The sequence below is a fragment of the Electrophorus electricus genome, chromosome 18 (genome assembly GCF_013358815.1).
Source record: "Electrophorus electricus isolate fEleEle1 chromosome 18, fEleEle1.pri, whole genome shotgun sequence".
Classification (NCBI taxonomy): domain Eukaryota; kingdom Metazoa; phylum Chordata; class Actinopteri; order Gymnotiformes; family Gymnotidae; genus Electrophorus; species Electrophorus electricus.
Window position 1 is genome coordinate 11,149,596 of NC_049552.1, and position 20,085 is coordinate 11,169,680.

Genomic DNA, 20,085 nt, shown 5'->3' on the forward strand with positions numbered 1-20,085 from the left:
GTTAAGGTACTTAACTAGTAATCAGAAGGTTGCCAGTTCACCTTCTGCTGCCAAGTTGCTACTGTTGGGCCCCTAAGCAAGGCCCTTAACCCTCAAGTTGTATTCAGTCATAACTGTAAGCTGTTTTGGATAAAAGTGTCAGCTAAATGCCATTAATGTAAATGTTACTCCTCCCATGTTTAATACCTGAGGTATCTCCAGTTAGTGTTCTGTGTATATATACCATTGGGTTTGCCACAGTCTCTTGTCTTGTATGTATGTATTTATATTGTTTGTTTACTCGTGCACCATATGTTCATTGGCTATGCTCTGCTTTGTATTTTCTTATGTTTGGATTTTGTTCCCTTCATGCTTCCCTCTGGTAAAGTGTTGTGTTTTGCTTTGGTAGTTTCATTCCAAGTTCTTTTTTCCATTCCTGCCTATACTGTTTTATACCTTTATTACTCATGGATCCCAATAAAACTGATTCACATTTGCCTCCTGCCTCACTCTCATCTCTCCACACATTACAATATGCTTTACTATATCTATGAGCATACACATGATCAACTCTGGAAAACAAATAATGCAGCCCATTAGATTTGATGAAAGCTCATAGTGAACACAGGCAAAATCCCTGCTGAGACAATGTTCGATGAAACTATATTGTGCAATTACTGGAGAGAGTCACCATTATATGGGATTACAAATTATGGAGTGTAATGGGCAGTTTGGTGGTTAGCATATTTGCGTCTCAGTGCTAGGGTTGGTGGATAGATGGATGGTTGGTCCTGGTTTTAGTCTCCTCCCCTTCCCCTGCACCCAGTGCAGTCCCCCAGGGAGCTGTTGATTCTGATTGAGATGTGTGCAAATTGGCTGCTGCCTCTCATCAGTGTGAGTGATTGTAAAAGCTGATTCCTGTCTGTCTTGAGTTTGAGAAAGGCACTATATAAATGTAACCAATAACAATAATAATAATGTTGATGTGGAAGACACTATTTCTATCCATGACCCACTAGTGGACATGCAAATATGACACGGAAATGATCTGAGAAGAAAGCGAAGCAATGGTGCTTTCAGTAATTAGGCAAAGCTGAAGTGTCAGAATATATAAAAGTGGGTGTTACTGATGACAAATTAAAAAGCAGGCCAGGAACCACCTCACTGAGTGAGACAGGTAAATATTCAAACTTTTATAAGTAAGAGTATGCAGGTCTGATAAATTCCCCAGTCATTTCAAGCAATAATGCCTTTGAAATGTTATGCTAATGAGGGCGTCTTCCACAAAGACAGTATGGGTGCACACAAACAACCAGGCCTTGTGTCCATTCCTGTAGATCTTTGTGCACAGTATTCCCTCACAGTGTCAGCCTCATTTACATTTGATCAAGCTGCCTGGCGTCGTAGCCAAGGACAAACTACATTATTTGCTAAGATGAAAAAGAAGGCAGAAATAGTCATCCAAAGGGCTACCTCTGAGAGGTTTATCATGTTCTGTCAATATCATTCAAGGCGTGCTGTGGGGCTCATTCATCAATCATAAGGTACTCTCTTTAACTGTGAGTGAGACAGAAAGCTCTTTGCTGCTTTGACTGTAATCCCTCTAATGTTCTTTCCATCCACTCCTGCTGCATAGAACTTAAAAAAACAACCAACCAATCAAACAACAACAACAACAACAAATTCAACAACCCTCCCTTATGTTTGGCTGGCTAGGATTCACATAAGAAGGTGTATTGGACGGATACACACACACACACACACACACACACACACACACACACACACACACACACACACACACACACACACACACACAAACAAATACATGTCAATTGTGCATTTATGAATGAAAACATTCATATTTGTAAGAGCCTTGGAATATTCAGCTGGTTTTGTTTGTTAAAGGAGGTCAGCAAATATACAAAAATAAATATACAGTGCTCTGAAGGTTGGCACACTCAACATTTCAATTTTGTGTCATCAGGGGCCTGAAGGCTGTTGAAGGCTGAAATTAAAAGGATTTTTCAGCTGACCTAAAGCAGAACACAGAGGACATCACTGAACAACACTAGACCATAGATTGGTAGGTTGCAACAAATAGTTTTACAGAAAGCTGATTGTCACCTGATGCTCTGCTCTTTTTGTAGGACAATATTTATCTTGGAGCCTTTGGAAATGTGGACTGTAGACACCACTTTATTTCCAGACTTTATTTCAATATGCTGTCTTGTTTGCTGTCAGCATTATTTCTGGGCTTTGCATATTGGATGAGGTGTGTGTGTTTGTTTGTTTTTTGTTTGTGCTTCTAGATTGCTGGTATTATAATACACTGAGGAAGACACGTCTGTATTGTGAACTGATTGCCTGAGAAGTGAAAAATAATCAAAACATGTTCTTTTTTATATAATAAAGGAAACTATAGTAGTTAACAAGGCTAATGGACAGAAGACTCTTTGAAGTTCTTGTTTATGAAAGATAACACAAATGTTCTACTTAAAGAATATGTTATTTGATATGAAAATGATCCAAGGACTGAACCTTGACAGTCTTGTATTAGGCAATTTTCTGGTTTAACTACATACTTTCAGTTTTAAAGCAAACTTTATGACTCTTGAGTTTGTTTCATTCACTACATAGTTTGCAGAATTATCCTCATGTACTTTCAGCAGATGCAAGGCTAATTTTGTTTTTGAAACAAAAAAATAACACATGTATAAACAATGTCCAAGACATTATGTGGGGCTCTACATGGATTTGTTTGCCAAACAACCTCTTTTCCCTGAAGATTTAATTAGCCAGTCCAGATTTCAGGTTTAATATGAGCGTATTAGCATTTATACTGAGTAAAGCAAATTATTCAAGTGAATTGAAACTCTTAGTGGTGGCTCTGTTTGATTAAAAATGAATAATCACCACACATACTGAGTTAAATGTTTCAGCTTCAAGTTTATAGCCACAGATATTTATGAGGTACTGTGAGGAACTGTTCATTTCTTCACTGCTGGATCGATGAAACAAGAGCCATTAAGAGGAGAAAGAAGAGTAGCATGACACTCAGTCTCTTTGGGAGATCACAGTCCTGAAGAATGAGGTTAAATGTATGTTTCTGAGGTTCAGCAAATATGATTGGCAGGTGCGCAGAGATGACATATGAGATGACATATGGAGAGTTATTTGGAAAACCACACACACTGGCACATCACAGAAATTGAACCAGCTGCTTGTTATTGTGAATTTGGTTTTTTAAGCACCGTCTTCACATACACCAACGTACACATAGGTATGACACATTTGTTCTCCCAGATTGCACTTTTAGAGTGTATTTATTGTTGTATAATTAGTATTGAGATCTGCAGTAGTGGTTCAGAATGTTTTTTTAAGGTCAGTTGATATTTGGCTTACACCATTTATATATGACCTATATTTCACCCCATATATCCAAAGCTTTCTATTTTGATAAAATCGCTTTGATCTACTTGGTTTTCTACACTGGTTTTATCACCAAGTATTATTTTTAAATTAATTTTATTACTTTTTATTACATTTTCTGTTTAAAACTCGATATAGTCTGGTTCACTAAATAATATTATCAATTTAGAAGTCAATTGCACATTTTGATAAAAATACAGCCCAATACTACTACTACTAATAATAATAATGTTGAATAGCCAGGAAACTGGTTTGACTTTAACCTTTGGTTTCTCAAGAGTTCAATAATATCTAGTGTGTCATGGTCTCCCTCTGTATTGGCTGCTACACTCATCGTGGGGTAGAGCTTTGGCATGTCTGTGGTGGTATACTGGAATACCAAGTGATCACTGGCAGGGAGAGGAGAATGTTGGCACACTGACAATAATGATGCCGCTGAAAAAAGACCTCTATCTCATGTACCTTTATGTGTTTGTTTTTTTCCCCCATTTTCAACCAATCTTACCAAGCAGATGTCCAGATTAGCTGGCACTCATGGGGATGGTCAGGAGGAGCCACTCAACCCACTTGGAGAGCAGGGCCAATTGTGCTCTCTTGGACTGCTGGCCAGAGGTAGCTCAGGCATCACTAAGGATCAAACCTGCCATCACCCAATTATAGAGCCAGCATTGTATTTCTATGTTTGTTTGCTACCTGTCTTTGCTTAAAACCAGAGTTTACAGGTGTTACATAAAGCACCATTTTTTATCTCATATTTTGTACCCTTTTTCTTTTTTTTTCATCTGTAATCTCAGGCAATCCCATTTCCAAGTGTTCAAAGATTCTTAATGCAGCACCAGATCCACTTCATGCAGCCCAGCCCTAATAGGATCACTGCCATTAATCCCAGGATAATACCACCAGCTGTCAAAGAGCTCCCCCATTGGCTGGCCTGAAGGGTTAGAAGAGAGGTTACGGTATGGTAGAGACAAAAAGAAAGAAAGGAGAGCACATGAACATACTTGGACAATGTGATGAGCTTTAGTCTTTGACATCTCCTTTGTCTAGTAAGGAGTAGATGACAGTGGATCTGCAGCAAGTGCTTTGGCCTGCAAAAGGAACGTAGAAACAAGCTTCCTCTTACTTGGCCTGTTCTTGATCTTACACTTGGCTCGTGTGTTTTGCACTCCTGTATCTGCTGTTTCGGTCCCGTTGGGACAGACTGTATACATGGCTGACTGGCCTTGAGGCGGGACGAAGACACATCGCCATGGTCCTGGGTGCAGCTTGGGGGCGGGCGAAGAACGTGTGCCAGCAGAATGGCCTCCTCATCATGTCTGTGCTGGCGGTGGTGGTCGGCTGCCTGCTGGGATTTTTCCTGCGCTCTAAGCACCTCTCTGAACAGGTGAGCCCACCTGTGTGCCCATCCCCTCTACCCTCAAGAATAGTCACCTCTCCTCCCCTGTTGTTATTATTATTATTATTATTATTATTATTATAGTACCTTTCTTATATCCAAGGATGCTTTACAATTAACAGTCTGCTTTCACATCCAATCAACACACATACCAGTGAGAAGTGGCAGTATAAGAGATAAAAATAGATTAGAAGCATATAAGCATATCAGCTGTGAGGTACTGAGTAAATCCTTAGGGTTTGTATAGTTGTACTCTTCAAGGCAGGGTTCTGATTTCATTCTCAGACGTCCACTGAAGGAGGATAATACAAAAATCCATAGTGACAGCAGTCGAACAAAGTTCCCAGTCAGTCTCATCCGCAGGCGGCAACAAACAATTGATTCTCTTTCAATCTGATCATGCTGATAAACATCTAAGGAGACAGGAAAGTCAGTTATCAAATTCTTCGACTGGATGTGTGTAACATTTAAATAAATTCTCCAGTATATACTGTTAAAATGTGCCAGAGTTCATTTGAAAAGCAATTAATTTGAAAGCAAACTATCTTCTGTGTACTAAATGATTTGCTATGACAACTTTTCTCAGTAGCCAGAAAGCAGTGAAAATAGAAATCGCAACTGAATAGAGCCAAGAACAAAACATTAAATATGACTGGCATCAATGCTCTTACTGGTGATCTCCTGCCACAGATATCTTAAAGTGTAGGATCTTTTAATTGATCACGTCATGTGGATGCTCTTGAATGCCATACATCCTCATTGTAGCGATCAAGGTCCAGCAACATGATAGAATCACTTCAGACACCTAAAGACATTTAATAAGTTGTACTTTGATGAGAACATTAGTGAACTATATGTCAGGCAAATCGCTTACCGTGACTTACTGTAAACTAAGATTCTAAGTGGTGGTTCTTCCCAAACATATAGTAATTTGGTTAAGATGGTTTCCCAGTGCCACCTTGGCACTTTTACTCAAAGTTAGGGTGATATATTTGTATTGAAATATAGTATAGTTTTCATTTATATGTCCATCAGTGCAAGAATTCCAAATATGCATTTGGGAAAAGCTTTTTTGCAAATTTGTGTTTATCATATAGACCCCACACATACTAATGTATAACAGTCTGTTGGAAGGACAAGTGATCCTTAATTGTCAATCAACGTACATTTTTCCTCTATAATGTAGTTAGAACAAATTAAACTCCCACTTGACCAATTTGGGGAAAGTGCATATGGCACAACCAGTATGTGCTCAGTATCCTCATCCAAGGGAGAGTTTTTTTTTCTGTTGACCAGTGTTGCTCCTTTGGCGCATGCCACATGGCGGGTCGATTCATACCATGCCCTGGCTAACGCCATGTGTCTCAATGGCAATTGCCCATACTCCCAGTTCAGCTGTATATATTTAGATGTAACTATACCATCAGGCTTGTGGTCATTTGTCAGCACTGAACGTAACCTGAAAGCTGTTGCCTTAAGCTTTGCTGGCCCGTTCCCCTGAATGTGGCTCTGAAAGCGTTTTATCACCAGTGCTCTATATCCCGGCACTATATAACTGTCATTTGGAAAAACCATTGCCGCAAGGCTCTGCTCACAACAAATAGCTGTCTCATCATTCCTGTAGTTTCAGGTCAACGATGTTGCAAAATCTCTGGCCAGAAAAAGCAAACAGAAGTATAGAAGTTAAAGTGTAACAGCAGGTATCAGTGCCAGTTTTCATGGAGCCCCTGCGTACTGCACATAATTGAATTGTGTTATCCCTACATCAAAAGGTCAAAATGTTGATCCCTCCATGACCAGCATACGAGTCTGAGAAACTTCTTATATTCGAGAGAATGCATAGTAGTGAGCTTTCTTCCTACAAAGGGTAATTGTGCTGCAGTTTCTTGACAAAGTAGCTGCTGAAAACACTGATGTGTCAAAGATCTCATAAATTCACTCAGTCTCCATGTTTATAGCTGATGTTGCCACAATGTGATGGGGCCAAGATGAAGCTGAAGTGTCAGGCACTTCTCGTGTTGTTAGTTCATCATTAAATCATCATCACATACCTCAAGGCCAACACTTAAACTGAGTATGCATTCAGTTTACATGCATTCTGAGCACAAGTTAAGCAGCTTAAAATACAGATTCTGGAAGCTTCCTGTTACTTTTTGAACTTCACTGGTACGCAGTGATAGCTCAGTGGTTAAGGTGGTTAAGGTATGTGACTTTTAATTGGTTTGTTGCTGGTGCAAGATCAAAGCGACTTACAATTATGACTTGAGATGTTGAAATGTTGAGTGTGCCAACCTTCAGAGCACTGTATATTTATTTTTGTATATTTGCTGACCTCCTTTAACAAACAATTTGAGCAATTGAAGAGTTATACTCAGTTGCTCAAATTATACTCAGTCATAATTATAAATCTCTTTGGATAAAAATGTTGGCTAAATGGCATAAATGTAAATGCTGCTGGATTATTACTTTCCTTCTCCTTCAGCAGTCATGTAACAACTTTATTCTCTGCTCTCTCCGTGTTTCTCCTCATTCCTGAAGGAGGTAAAGTACTTCCAGTTCCCCGGAGAGCTCCTCATGAGGATGCTGAAGATGCTCATCCTGCCTCTGGTTGTCTCTAGGTAAGAGCATCTTCTGGACTTCTGGATAAATCTGCTACTCTTTCAGACAGCTATCTCCTGGAGAAATGCTCAGTTAAAAAAATGTTTCTCCTCCCCTGTAAAGTGGTCTTGAGGATGAAAAGGAATGCATAGATTATTATTATTGATATTTAGTCTAATGTGAAAGTATTTGGAAGTATTGATGTGTTTCAAAAAATCAAAGGTAAATTTGTCTATAAAAGATGAGTTTAGTTTAAGACTGTATAATACATTTTACAAACAAGTAGCAAACTTGTCAAGCCACAATATTGATACAGTTCACATCGATGTAAAATTCCGCAAGCAAAATTCTTGAACATTCTGATTACATAGGACTGTGAAGCTGCCAAAAACATAACTACTAAAGTAAAACTATTTCTTGGAAAAGCTATATATAAATTCAATTCACTCTATTTAATGCAATGTTCAGTTTGTGGTGTAAATTGAATCTGTAATTTAATTTATATAGAATCTATAGTTGCATCACACAAGAAACAGAGATAAATTAATGTATAAATAACTCTAAAATCTATTCTCAAGATATATGAAGTCATTCAAAAAAAATACTAAATGCAGTTTTGTGAATTTTGTGAACATGACTTGTGTAAACTGATGTAAAAAAGAAGATTGGTGAGGTCTGTGTGGATAATGTAGCTAGGTTACAGGTCATTGAGCAATAGGGTCAGGCTCTCTTGGTCCATTCAAGTTATGCATTTCATATGTGTGAGGATGCTGGATGGCATGGCTTAGGCAGGGACTGCCTACTGATTCAATAAACCCGTCTCCATCCACTAGCCTTAAAGACAGTTGAGCTTGATGTGAGATGGTGGTAATGAAACCATGAATGCCAAATTATTCCTTGCTGGACACAGTCAGAATAAGCTACTTACACTTCCTTAGACAGTAACAGCCTCCCCTACACACACACACACACACAGACAGAGAGATGCTAAACAGATGTGCTAGGTCAATGTCTACAACCCACTGCACATGCTCCCTACCAAGGCTCACCCAACACAAATGAGGAACAGCCACTGATAGGAAAGCATTAACATCCAAACATTAACATACCATGCTAACTTGTAGAACACTTGTGACTTTATTTGGGTCAGGGGTAGCAACGTGATCTAACTCCCAGATACAACACAGCACAGGCTAGGATTGGCTCTTGTCTAGGTCAGTTTTCTCATGGTGAATATGGATGTATTAATCAAGCTGTATACTTAGGGATTAGTGACCTTGCCTACACCATCTGCTCACTGGCAAGACAGGACCAGATTATAGATGTCTGTACTGGTTTTCTGACGAAAGGAGATCAACATGTTCTCATATCTCTTTGTCGCATTTTAATCAGTTATTTGTAAGATGGTAAAACTGTTGTAAATATGAGAAAATTATGTTAAAAGCCAGTTCACAATTTTAGTGCTCATTAGGTTCTTAACCTGGGAGTTACATGCCTTTGAACTCTAGTGCACAGTTCATCTTGAACTGTAACACCTTGGTTGTTGAAAGGTGTTTCAACTACAGTAAAATGCAGTAGAGTGTATCTTGCCAATAAAACATATATATATATATAGAGAGAGAGAGAGAGAGAGAGAGAGAGAGAGAGAGAGAGAGAGAGAGAGAGAGAGAGAGAGAGAGAGAGAGAGAGAGAGAGAGAGAGAGAGAGGCTGGGCTACTCTTAATTGTCATCTCCAGTCATCTCATTTCTCCTGCTGAGGCTGGAAAGTAAAGCTCACAACACTTGCTGTCATGGGATATCTACCTTTGTTAAGAGTCTTGGTAGAGATCAGATGTAATTTTTCCAAATGCATGTTAAGCCATGATGTACTTCCAGATTTAGATGACAGCAGCTAGTCTTAGACAGAATATGCACTCTTTGTGTCAAAAAGATGAATGTGCAAACAGCAGAAACCTGTTTGCATCTCAAGCAGATGACTGTTGCAGATGAGTATGTATATTATCAAAATTTACTTCTTACACATACACAAGCTGTTTAGGTGCATCAGAACTTGGTTGGTGGCCTTGCTGGATCCAACCCTTATATCACTCCACATTACTGATTCAATGAATCCTAATCTGATGCATAAGATGGTGATGAATGAAAAAAGAGCTGTGGGTTTTCTAACTACCAACTTCTGTAATTACTTAATAATAAATATCTGAGGGCCTCACACAGCCATTACCTGCAGAAACTTGGCTGCTTAGAAGAGTAAGAGGTTGCTTCAGGTTACAAGAGCCAAAGAAACTGTCAAATTTGCTTTTAAATCCTACTTTATGGAAAGTAAACACCAATTTAGATTCATATGTATGCATGCCAGCTGTGCCATATGCCTTCTGGGGGACCTCAAGAAAGAAACTGACTATGTTCCTATGAAATGGGGAATAGCATGCTCTCTCTGTCTCCTTTGATGAGCTGAGAAGCAGTTTGTCCATGTCTTCTTGGTCACCAATTTCCTTACACATGATAAGTGTTTAGCACACAAACCACAAGGTTTCTGCAAAACGTGGGAACAGGATTCACACACAAACTGAATACAGTTGAAAGCTTTTGACTTCTTAAACTAGAAAAGAAGATATTTGTGTGGCTTGATGCATTTCTCTTCTCTGTGAGAACTTGTCAACAACAAGCTGACATTTAAGACAAACAGCAGGATTTCGGTTATGGTGAATGAATAAGAATTTTACTCTATTTTAAGAGTGTTTGAATACCAATTTTAATAATTGTGTAAATTATTTGAATGGCTGTGAGGATGTTTGGAGAGAGAACTCAACTGTTATGGCTGTCTGAATGATTCAGAACAGTGCTAAAAAACACCTAACATTTCAGAATGTTTGCTTGTCCATTGACAACTCCTCTTGGTGATGAAGGTGGGTGTCCAGAGTATGAAAACAGCAGAAGTTAACTGAGTTGAAAAGCCTGTGTAAATGTCTTGTTAGTTTGTACAATGTTTGTATAATGACTATAACTCAGTATAACACTGAAGGTTTGCTAGTATCCAAGAACAAGAACAAGAACTGAAAGTTTCAAAATCCTTTGCTTAAACTGTCCTTTGTAAATTCTGATAATAACTCATTATGATGATTAGAACTTTCTTTAGAAGTCACATTACTGTACTCAGTTCCTTTTATTAGGATTTCAAAATCCATCCTGTAAATAAATAAATAAATATATATTTTACAAAATAATTACCAAGTAAAATTGTTAATGCAACCAGTAAGAAAAGATCATTCCCTGTAGCAAAGGTTTGAAAAAAACCCAACCAGATCTGAGTCAATTTCTGAGAACATTCAGAGTAATTCTTCTCTGTGTGCCCCTAGTTTGATGTCCGGCCTGGCAGCACTGGATTCCAAGTGCTCCAGCCGCCTGGGAATCATGACCATCTCCTACTACCTGTGGACCACCTTCATGGCTGTGGTGGTGGGCATCATCTTGGTGATCACCATCCATCCAGGTGGGGCGGCACAGAAGGAGGACTCCGAGGACAGCGGCAAGCCAATCATGAGCTCAGCCGATGCACTGTTGGATCTTATACGGTAAGGAATGCTCCCTTAACCAATATCTTACATGGGATTTTGTAACAACAGAAAAGGGTGATGTCTGCCACCATTAATAATATAGCCATTTAGGATGTGAAAATCACTTAAAATGGGTAGGATGTTGTTGATGCATGAAATAGAGGAGACTAAGGCTTTGTGAACTGGGGACGTTGCTTTCGGTTTTCTGTGACATGAGCAAGTGTTCTGACAATGAATTTAATGCATGCAAAGGCAAGCACATCTCATAGTCCCATCAATAATATGTGTCATAGGATCATAATAACATAATAACAAGCATAAGAAGGCTAGCACATCCCCTCCCATTTATGCATAGTCCCATGAATATGCACCAAAACATTAAAAATATGTAATTTGTTCATTACATCCATAAGGTACATGGAAGAGTAACATATGATACCCTCCACTTTAAAATGCTTAGTCAGCTGTGTATGGACCAGGAAGTGCTATGTTATGCTGATATGGACAAAGGGGTATAGAACCAATTTTTGGGCCCAGTAGAGGGCCCCCTCCTCATCTCCTCCCACCTACCAATGCTCTTCCCCAGAAAATAAACAGAAACAATATAGAATGTATTTATAATTTTGCATTTCTTTATGAGCTTGGTTGGTTTGCATTTGTGGGTAAAACATCAGAAAAGGTTAAGGTGCTTTGTGACTGTGGATGCTTTTGCTAACAGTGGACGTTTTACAAGTTAGTTGCTGGGCTGGCTTACTTTGTTTGGTTATGACAGCAGAAACACTGAATGGGTGCTCAACATCCAACTGGCTGTCCAACGTGAATATGGACCACACAAATTGCATTGTCGGAGACGTTTACATACGTTGTCGCATGTGCTATGCTTTGCATCATATTATTTATTAGGTCACTGCAGTATAATGCACATGACAATATAATTTTATGGCTCAAAGACATGCTTAAGGATTATTATAGTTTTGTCAGTATTATAAGATCTTTTCTAAAAGACAAAACATTTTCAGTAGCAGGAAGATGGGTTCAACACCACCATGAATTTCCAGATTCGGTTTGTTATTCTGCCCTAGATGACAAATGAAAAAACATAGCTGAGTCTAGAAGATCTTAGTACTGAGTTCACTCATTGTTGTTGTGTGTGCATGACACTGCTTAGTGTGGATTAACATGAATGGTGTTTTTGCATGCTTTTGCTAGTTTACTGTGGATCTCATAGGGAAGAGTATGCTGGAGCCATATGTGCGAAGTAGAGGGGAAAAAAAACAGTTTTGAACACCTAGTGGAGCTTTGCACTCGCACTCAGCTAATTAGATCCAGCTGGAACATTCCGAGGGGATGAGTTTGTCCTAGAGCTGGCCCAGTCCCAGTATCACTGTTTCAGAGGGACTCACTAATAGACTGGGCCCCTGAGCAGTCACCTAAGCGCACTGCACAGAATTTGTCTTTATTAAAAAAAAAACATTTAGAACAAAAATACACCTTTTAATAAAGATACAAAGCAAAACCCCCCCCCCAAAAAACGGATTTAGCCAAATTAACAATCAGAATAAGGCATGTTGCAAAGGGTTTGGATGTTGATGGTGCATCATTGAGCGCCCCCTACTCTAAGTGCAAAAAATAATGTATTTCACAAAAATCAATATCCTCCATCACACTGAATGCAACAATCAAGCATCCAGAGCCCCTCAATTAGGGTGCATAAATATGCACAGCACTTTAATAAGGCAGCATGGACAAATGCAACAATATGCCCCTTTCATCATTTGCGTACTGAATGTTAGTGGATTATTCAGCTTCTGGCTGGGGGATACTAAGTTAGAGGTTAAGGAGCACGGGGTCAGTCATGTGAAAAGTGTGTATCTGAAGCAGTGGCTTAGTCATGCATCTTTGTCTCGGGACAGCAGAGAAGAATGGCCTCGCTCCGCCTTGCGGGAGCGTGCGCTCGGAATGCAAGCCGGGGCCTAATTAATGCTCAGCTGAGCCATATGGCCTTACAGGAATGATGTCGATCAACTCACTGCTATGTATGGCCTGGAGATTTACTCTGCCTTCCATTAGGAAAAGTATTATGCATAAGGCCAGAATATTCTAAAATGGTAGAATAAAATCCAGGCACTTTTACTTTGTGCTGCTTTGTCACATTCCACTCAGTGGGTACACTTATGGTCCTCTAACTACCTGTCAACAGTGACACGGATGTATGACTATAACCAGCCACTTGACTACAACTTGACTAGAAGTATATAACAAGACATGATTTCTGTGTACATTAAAAGCAATATCAAATACAGCAACAGCAACCCCCTTTAAATTTCCCTTTAAAAATGGGGCCCTCTGTTTTATGTAACAGCTATGAAACAGTTACAGTTACAGACCAGAAAAAATACCAGAGTACCTCATATTCTTGTGTGAGATGGACCACTAATTTGTGTCACAAAACATTACTGGTTTATTGATTTCATTGACTGTTTCATTCATTCAGCCAGTCAGCCAGACATGCTAGTTCCAAAGCTTAAAACTACAGAACTATTTTGAAATCCAAGTCTTAACTTATAAATCGCAAAGATGAAACTGAATCTGATTTTCACCTTGGTCTTTTAAAGAACCACTTTATGATTCCTGAGATGAAATAGAAGTCTAGATGTGAATTAATTCAATATCTCCCCTTATTCTTTTTCATTATGTCTTTGGGTGGCTGTGAAACATGGGCTGATTCAATAGAGAAACTGGCACTTTACAGCAAGCTGAAAATACTGAATATATTGTTCTATATACACAAAGTGAATCTGAAGTATGCTTCATAAAGTGCTTTGTTTAACTGAAAGATTGCTTTCTTTTTTTCTCAATTAGCAACATGTTTCCTGCTAACCTGGTCCAAGCTACTTTTCAACAGGTGAGGTACTATGGAGGAGTGCTAATCTGTCTGAAACACTAAAACTTCCTGGACTCCTTTATTAAAATGAACAGCATAACATGATGTAAAGGTGTCAAAGTTGGCTGTAACATTAAAGTAAACATAAAAGCAGAACATATGTAAAGACGTAAAACTTAACTCAATGAAGAAATAACTCCATAACTCCAGAATTCTATATCATGCTACCCTGTGATCAGTTTGTTTGGCTCTTTAGCAAGTGAGCTAGTGTGGCTCCTTCAGTCTAAGAGGAACACTGGGGCAAATTAAAATACAGCAAAACAGCATAATACTGGATTCATATAGCTTACTTCAGCAAGCTTCCATCTGTATTGGTCCTTGCTGTCAGTGCAAACAAACAAAAAACCTTTGAAAAGAGAACAAATTCAATGTTGAAAGGCAAATATGACTGAAAGCCACAGCATACTGGGGCAACAATCTATAACCTCCTTCTATGAGAACAGATAGCAATCTGCATAGCCAAGAAATGCGTCTGCAGTTCAGCATTGCACAAAAGCAAAAAGAAAAGAAAGGGGAAGAATTGAAGTCATTCACAGAAGAAGAACCATGGCTACTTGCGCAATGTAGTGTGACACCTGGTTGCCTGAGTAGTGGGAAACGTGATCCATATATCTGAAATGTCATAAATGGTGTTTCAGCAGCAATTGCTTCTCAGAGAGAACATGCTCTATGTGAGTACTTCCTTATTATGCCCTGTGATAGGTATTCTTCCACATTAGTGTAATTTGTCAATGTGGTCTAGAGATGTATGCATGTTGCCAAGATTAAGGTTACTTGGGAATCAAACACTTAACATACAAAACAATGCAAACCAACAGCAGATGTGGGATATGGATAAGAATTCTGCATCAAGGGCCAAAGGCTCCCTGCTTTGTTTCTCTCTGTAGGAATGATGCTATCTGATTTTGCAATGTGATTACCATGATGGAAGCTTGAAGATAAAGCACCTAAACTGACCCAAAATCTGAAAGGATCCTGAACCGTGATCGTAGTCCTGACAGCATCCATCAAAACAAGCACTGCACGAATCACAACCCTGAAAAAAGCACTCAAATGTGCTCGAATATGCTAAAATAAAACTGGCTAAAATCTCATAGGAAAGCAGGTGGTGTCTTGAGCTAAATTACACGTTGCTTTGTAGTGTGATGAAAGATCGTTCTTCTTTTATCACTCCTTTCCTAGATTTAAAGCAACTTGAAATTTGCCTTTGAAGTGCGTTCTGATCTAAAAGTAAATTGTGGATTTGTACATAAAGAATAGGTGACAACATGTAGGTGCTATAATCCCATTAATGGAGCTCCATTCATCTGTCTTACAGGTATCATGTTGGGAAGGATGGGACCCAGTGGTACTGCCCTCGTCAACTTCTGCCAGAGTCTGAATGAAGCAGTGCTGAAAATTGTAGCCATTGTTATCTGGTACGTGTCTCTCTGTAAGTAACATGCTGTTCAAAATAAGTAATCTAATCCATAATGAATGGAATTTTATACCTAATCTATTTAATAACTTTTTTAGAAATGTCTAAAATTCATATGTTCTCCAAGACATTCATACTTTTGTGGGTCTTACTGATGATGACCAGGTGAATACTGTCATGCAGTGTTGCTGTAGGGAAAAATCACACACCCCTGCTATACATGAGCACAGTAACGGTAGTGTTTTCTGGTCCAATATGCAGGTATTTCCCATTTGGGATCGTTTTCCTGGTGGCCGGGAAGATCTTGGAAATGGATGATTTATCATCGATGGGGAAAAAACTGGGCTTCTATGTCATTACCGTGGTGATGGGCCTCATTCTTCATGGCCTCTTCATCCTGCCAACCATGTACTTCTTCATCACCAAGAAGAGTCCCGTCGTCTACATCAGGGGCATTCTGCAGGCCCTGCTCATCTCACTGGCCACCTCGTCCAGGTAACACACACACACAAGCACTATTTCTAACACTTAGCCTAAACTGTTCTTACCTCACCAAAAATATGTGTCCTGGGCTCTGTAATTCTGGGGAAAAAAGAAAGTTGTGGCTGTCAGAAAATCTCTCAACAGTGAGGCAGCCCTGTCTGTCAATTATTTTGTGTGTAAACAAACCACATAGAAGATTAGGCTAAGTGCTTAGCTTTCATGTATTTTGGAGAAGGCACACTGTAGAAAGGTTTGGATGCAGGGCATGGGGCTGAAAGGAGCATGTTGCCTTCTTGGGTAGTGAAGTTAGCAAGAACTTCAAAAATGCTTACAGTAGCTTTAATTTCTAAAAGAGAATACAGAGAACCAAAAGAAGCACTAAACTAGTATAGCTCATTTAATATTTGCCTGGGTAAACAGTCTGCACTGTCTTTATTCTCCTGCAGCTCTGCAACGCTGCCCATCACCTTTAAGTGCCTGTTGGAGAACAACCACATCGACAGGCGCATCATCCGCTTTGTGTTGCCCGTGGGTGCCACCATTAACATGGATGGCACAGCGCTGTACGAGGCCGTGGCGGCCATCTTCATTGCCCAGGTCAACAACTACGATCTGGACTTCGGCCAGATTGTCACCATCAGGTGTGTCAGATAGTGGGGCCTGCTTTAGATAGGTGGGCCATCAGTCTGCAGAAGAAACTTAGATTTGTAAGGTGGAAAGCTTTCCGTCCATGTATTGACATCAGGGGAATGGCTAAAACCCGAAAGACGCATGATTCTTAAACGTATGATTTTTAAGAGGATGAACCAAAACCATCATGGAGTGGTTTGATAAAATGGGATTTATTTATTTTGCTGACAAATACTTTTGGACATTTTGTTTGCCTAGTCAGCCTCTAATCTAAGAGCCGTCTGAGAGCTCAATTACTCATTTATTCATCTTAATAGCCTGTGCTTTGTTGGTGTTTATGACACAGTTTCTGTAGTGATTAATGAAACAAACAAATATTGGCTATCTGTAGCGTTTAGCTGTAATCATTTGTATATTGAGTTGCATAGAATTTAAAAGCTCTCTTTTCCAGCATCACAGCCACAGCAGCCAGTATCGGTGCGGCAGGCATTCCTCAGGCAGGCCTGGTAACCATGGTGATTGTATTGACCTCGGTAGGGCTACCCACTGATGACATTACGCTCATAATCGCAGTGGACTGGGCCTTGTAAGCATTCCCGAAATTGCAGTAATTTTTCTTTGCCATTCTAGCAATAGCATGCAATGTCTGACACTAAGGTTTCCAGGCCATTATGCAATAAAATGGTAAATCAAATACAAGAAAACTAAAAATTAATTAAAAAACCTAAACGTTTCTGGACATTAGGTAAATAGACCATGATATGGCATCCATCAGACAATATGTCTCACTGTGTTCCAGGGACAGGTTCAGGACAATGGTGAACGTTATGGGTGATGCCCTGGCCACTGGCATCATGGCACACATATGCAGGAACGACTTTGTGAAAGAGGGAGAAGAGGTGAGTCCCATGTAAATACCATGAAAGAAGAAAAAAACAACACTGCCTAAAAACAGTTAATTATGTTTGGTATTTTAGCTACCATTTCAGATGTAGCCAATGTAGTCTCTCGGCCAAGACAAGTTTGGTGTCCAAAGTTTCATTTAAGTATAGGAAGCTGTCTGTAAGTACATGCCTGCATTCTGTTCTTAATTGATGTCACAATGGCTTGAGGATGTGGATTATGACACAGCATATTGTAATCTATTAAAATGATTAAAACTACACCATATAGGCAAACAGTTTATGGGGCAACCATCTTGGACAACTGGAATAGCGTTCCTTTTTGTGAACTTGCACAGGTTAGCTGGAAATTATAAAAATGACAAAATAGGTCCACTTTGAACTTGACACCAAAGCTACTTTACAAAGTTGTTTTATTTAAAATGGATTACAATATTTTTGGACATATTCTGTTTCTGGAATTTTTCCCCAGTGGGAATGGGAATATCTCATTACATGGTTGGGAATATACAACTCACACCCATCTGTCACACAGCAGCTAACAAGCAGGGAGGGAAAGGGCTGTCACATGCTTCCTCCAAGGAACAGTCATCCAATCACCGCCTCTTTGCTACATCAGGGGGAAAAGTAACACTCATAGAGGGTAGCACTATCCACCCCATTCTGAGGACTAACACATGCAATTGGCCAGTATCACTGTAATTCACGCCTCCCTCCTTGAGTGCACAGCCAATCTACTCTCTCAGGCTCTTGGCCACATTTGGCTGTGGCATTCACAGGCACCAAACTCACAATCTCCCAATGACAGGGCAAACACTTTTCTGTCCTACACTGCTGGACACCAAACATGCCTGGACTAATCAACTGCATATGGCTGACTACAAGTGGAAAACAGCGGAAATTAGGAATTTTTTTATTTGCTGCACTGTTTCTTTAAATGCACATTATCCGCTGATGATGACATTGCATATAGATTCCCCTCATCTGTGAGACCAAGCCCATGATCAGCATACAGCACACGAGGTCCTTCCAGGACAACGGCTACCCTGAGCCTCCTGCACCAGGTTCCAGGAAGCCAGATCGTCTCTTCCCAGACATGGCCCGTGTCAAACAGCTGGAGGAGGGAATCTCCCACCCACCACTGCGCCACCACAAGAGGGCGCGCACAGATCATGATCACTGTGTCATTGACATGACTGGCCTTGAGACCAATGTCTAGACGCCGACAGACCTGAGTGCACTGAGAAGACTCTGCTTGGCATGCAGCCTGCCCGTTTGCAACGCAAATGCAGGTCGGCCAGAGTTTAGCTGTCTATTGTTCGTTTGTCAGTGTTGGGAATTCTTCTGCAGTGCATGTGTTACCATTGGCTCTGGTACTGTATGGGTATGGCTGTGCATATACGTATGTAAAAGCATAAGTGCGAGCATCACAGATTCGAAGAGAACTTGATGGACGACTGTTGAATGAACAGAGTATAGTGGAACTCTGGTATCTTCAGCTATCAGTTTGATTATCACAGGTTCCTACAGCTGACCTCTCAGGAGCATTATGGTGATTTTGGGATCTATGAGAGCAAAGGAAAGAGCCCGAGATCCCACCTGCAACCCTCATTTGTGAGCCCACTCATACATGACTTGCCTCCTGTGGGTGAAAGTGTACATACTCCAGTATTTGTTTTTGGTTTAACTTCAATATGTTGAATGGGACATTTCATACGTGATTTTTTTTGTTTGCTTGTTTGTTTTTGCATTTTTATAAACCTTTCCTTTGTTAGCTCCTCTGATTTGCAAATTTGCACAAGAACAGCTTGTCCTCTTAACAGGACAGTATAACCGGATAATTGCTTTTTGATGTGATAAAGCCCTTTTCAGCCCTATCTGTGAAAAGCTCCAGGCCAGTGGCATAACCTTAAAACCATATGAATGAAAGGGCACAGTGACACACAATAATGCATCAATTCACAAGGGAACAGTGTGTGCTTGTACCATTGCCACATACTCAGGCAAAGCTGTTCTTCTGTAATAAGTATCTTCTGTAATTGAGTTCTAGGGAGCAAACATACTGATAAATATACAAGTTGCACCGGATAACAGTTCTTGACAAATGCTGTAAATGGAGAATATTCTCATTTAAATGTATTATTTAAATGTATCGCAAAATTGAAATAATAAAAATACATTTTTTTTGGGAGCAAGTTATTGAGCCACTTCAGCAAAATATTTGACCTCTTGTCCTATCTGGAAAAGGTTCAGATAAGTCCTACAAATGTAATCCTGAAGGAACACTTCTCATGATCCACCTTCAGACTAGCATGTACAAATGCGCTATGTTTCAGTATCTTTAATTAACTCTGACCTCAGGTCACATTTCGTGTAACTATAACAGAACGCTGACCCACTAGTTTTTTAATGATTTGAAACAATTGAACTATTCTTAGTATATACCAAAGTAAAATAATGTCTTGTTGGTTTTAATTTGGATAAGATTAATTTCCTATGTATGTATTTGCAGTGGTCTCTACAAGGGGCTTCCTAGGTTGTGTGTGTGTGTTTTTTCCTTTTTATATGTTGCAAATTTTCAGTTATGGGTTTTTACTTCTCAGCATTAAAAGCTTTAGAATTTAGAAATTATTCCTGACTCCTTTCATTTGAATTTTTAAGACAGTTATGTTTTTGCAGCTAAATTAATAACAAACCTACTACATAATGCACCTTATAATTTGTTTGTGATATGCCATATGGAGTGT

At 39.6% G+C, this 20,085-nt stretch overlaps 1 protein-coding gene across 1 annotated transcript; it reads left to right on the forward strand.

The window, feature by feature from the left end:
• Positions 1-4,660: 4,660 nt before the first annotated feature.
• Positions 4,661-19,725, forward strand: slc1a7a (solute carrier family 1 member 7a). Its single transcript, XM_035536472.1, has 10 exons — positions 4,661-4,795; positions 7,346-7,425; positions 10,765-10,980; positions 13,825-13,885; positions 15,167-15,324; positions 15,585-15,818; positions 16,253-16,447; positions 16,888-17,022; positions 17,236-17,335; positions 18,312-19,725. Exons 1-10 carry the CDS (start codon positions 4,661-4,663, stop codon positions 18,555-18,557), a joined length of 1,560 nt encoding a protein of 519 aa, XP_035392365.1. The 3' UTR covers positions 18,558-19,725.
• The last annotated feature ends 360 nt before the right edge of the window (positions 19,726-20,085 follow it).

Excerpts from the sequence above, each read along its gene's own strand:
- slc1a7a (XM_035536472.1), top strand. The coding sequence starts at position 4,661 with ATGGTCCTGGGTGCAGCTTGGGGGCGGGCGAAGAACGTGTGCCAGCAG. Across the intron at positions 15,325-15,584 it reads ATTGTAGCCATTGTTATCTG|GTATTTCCCATTTGGGATCG; the intron begins GTACGTGTCTCT and ends TCCAATATGCAG. Across the intron at positions 15,819-16,252 it reads TCACTGGCCACCTCGTCCAG|CTCTGCAACGCTGCCCATCA; the intron begins GTAACACACACA and ends ATTCTCCTGCAG.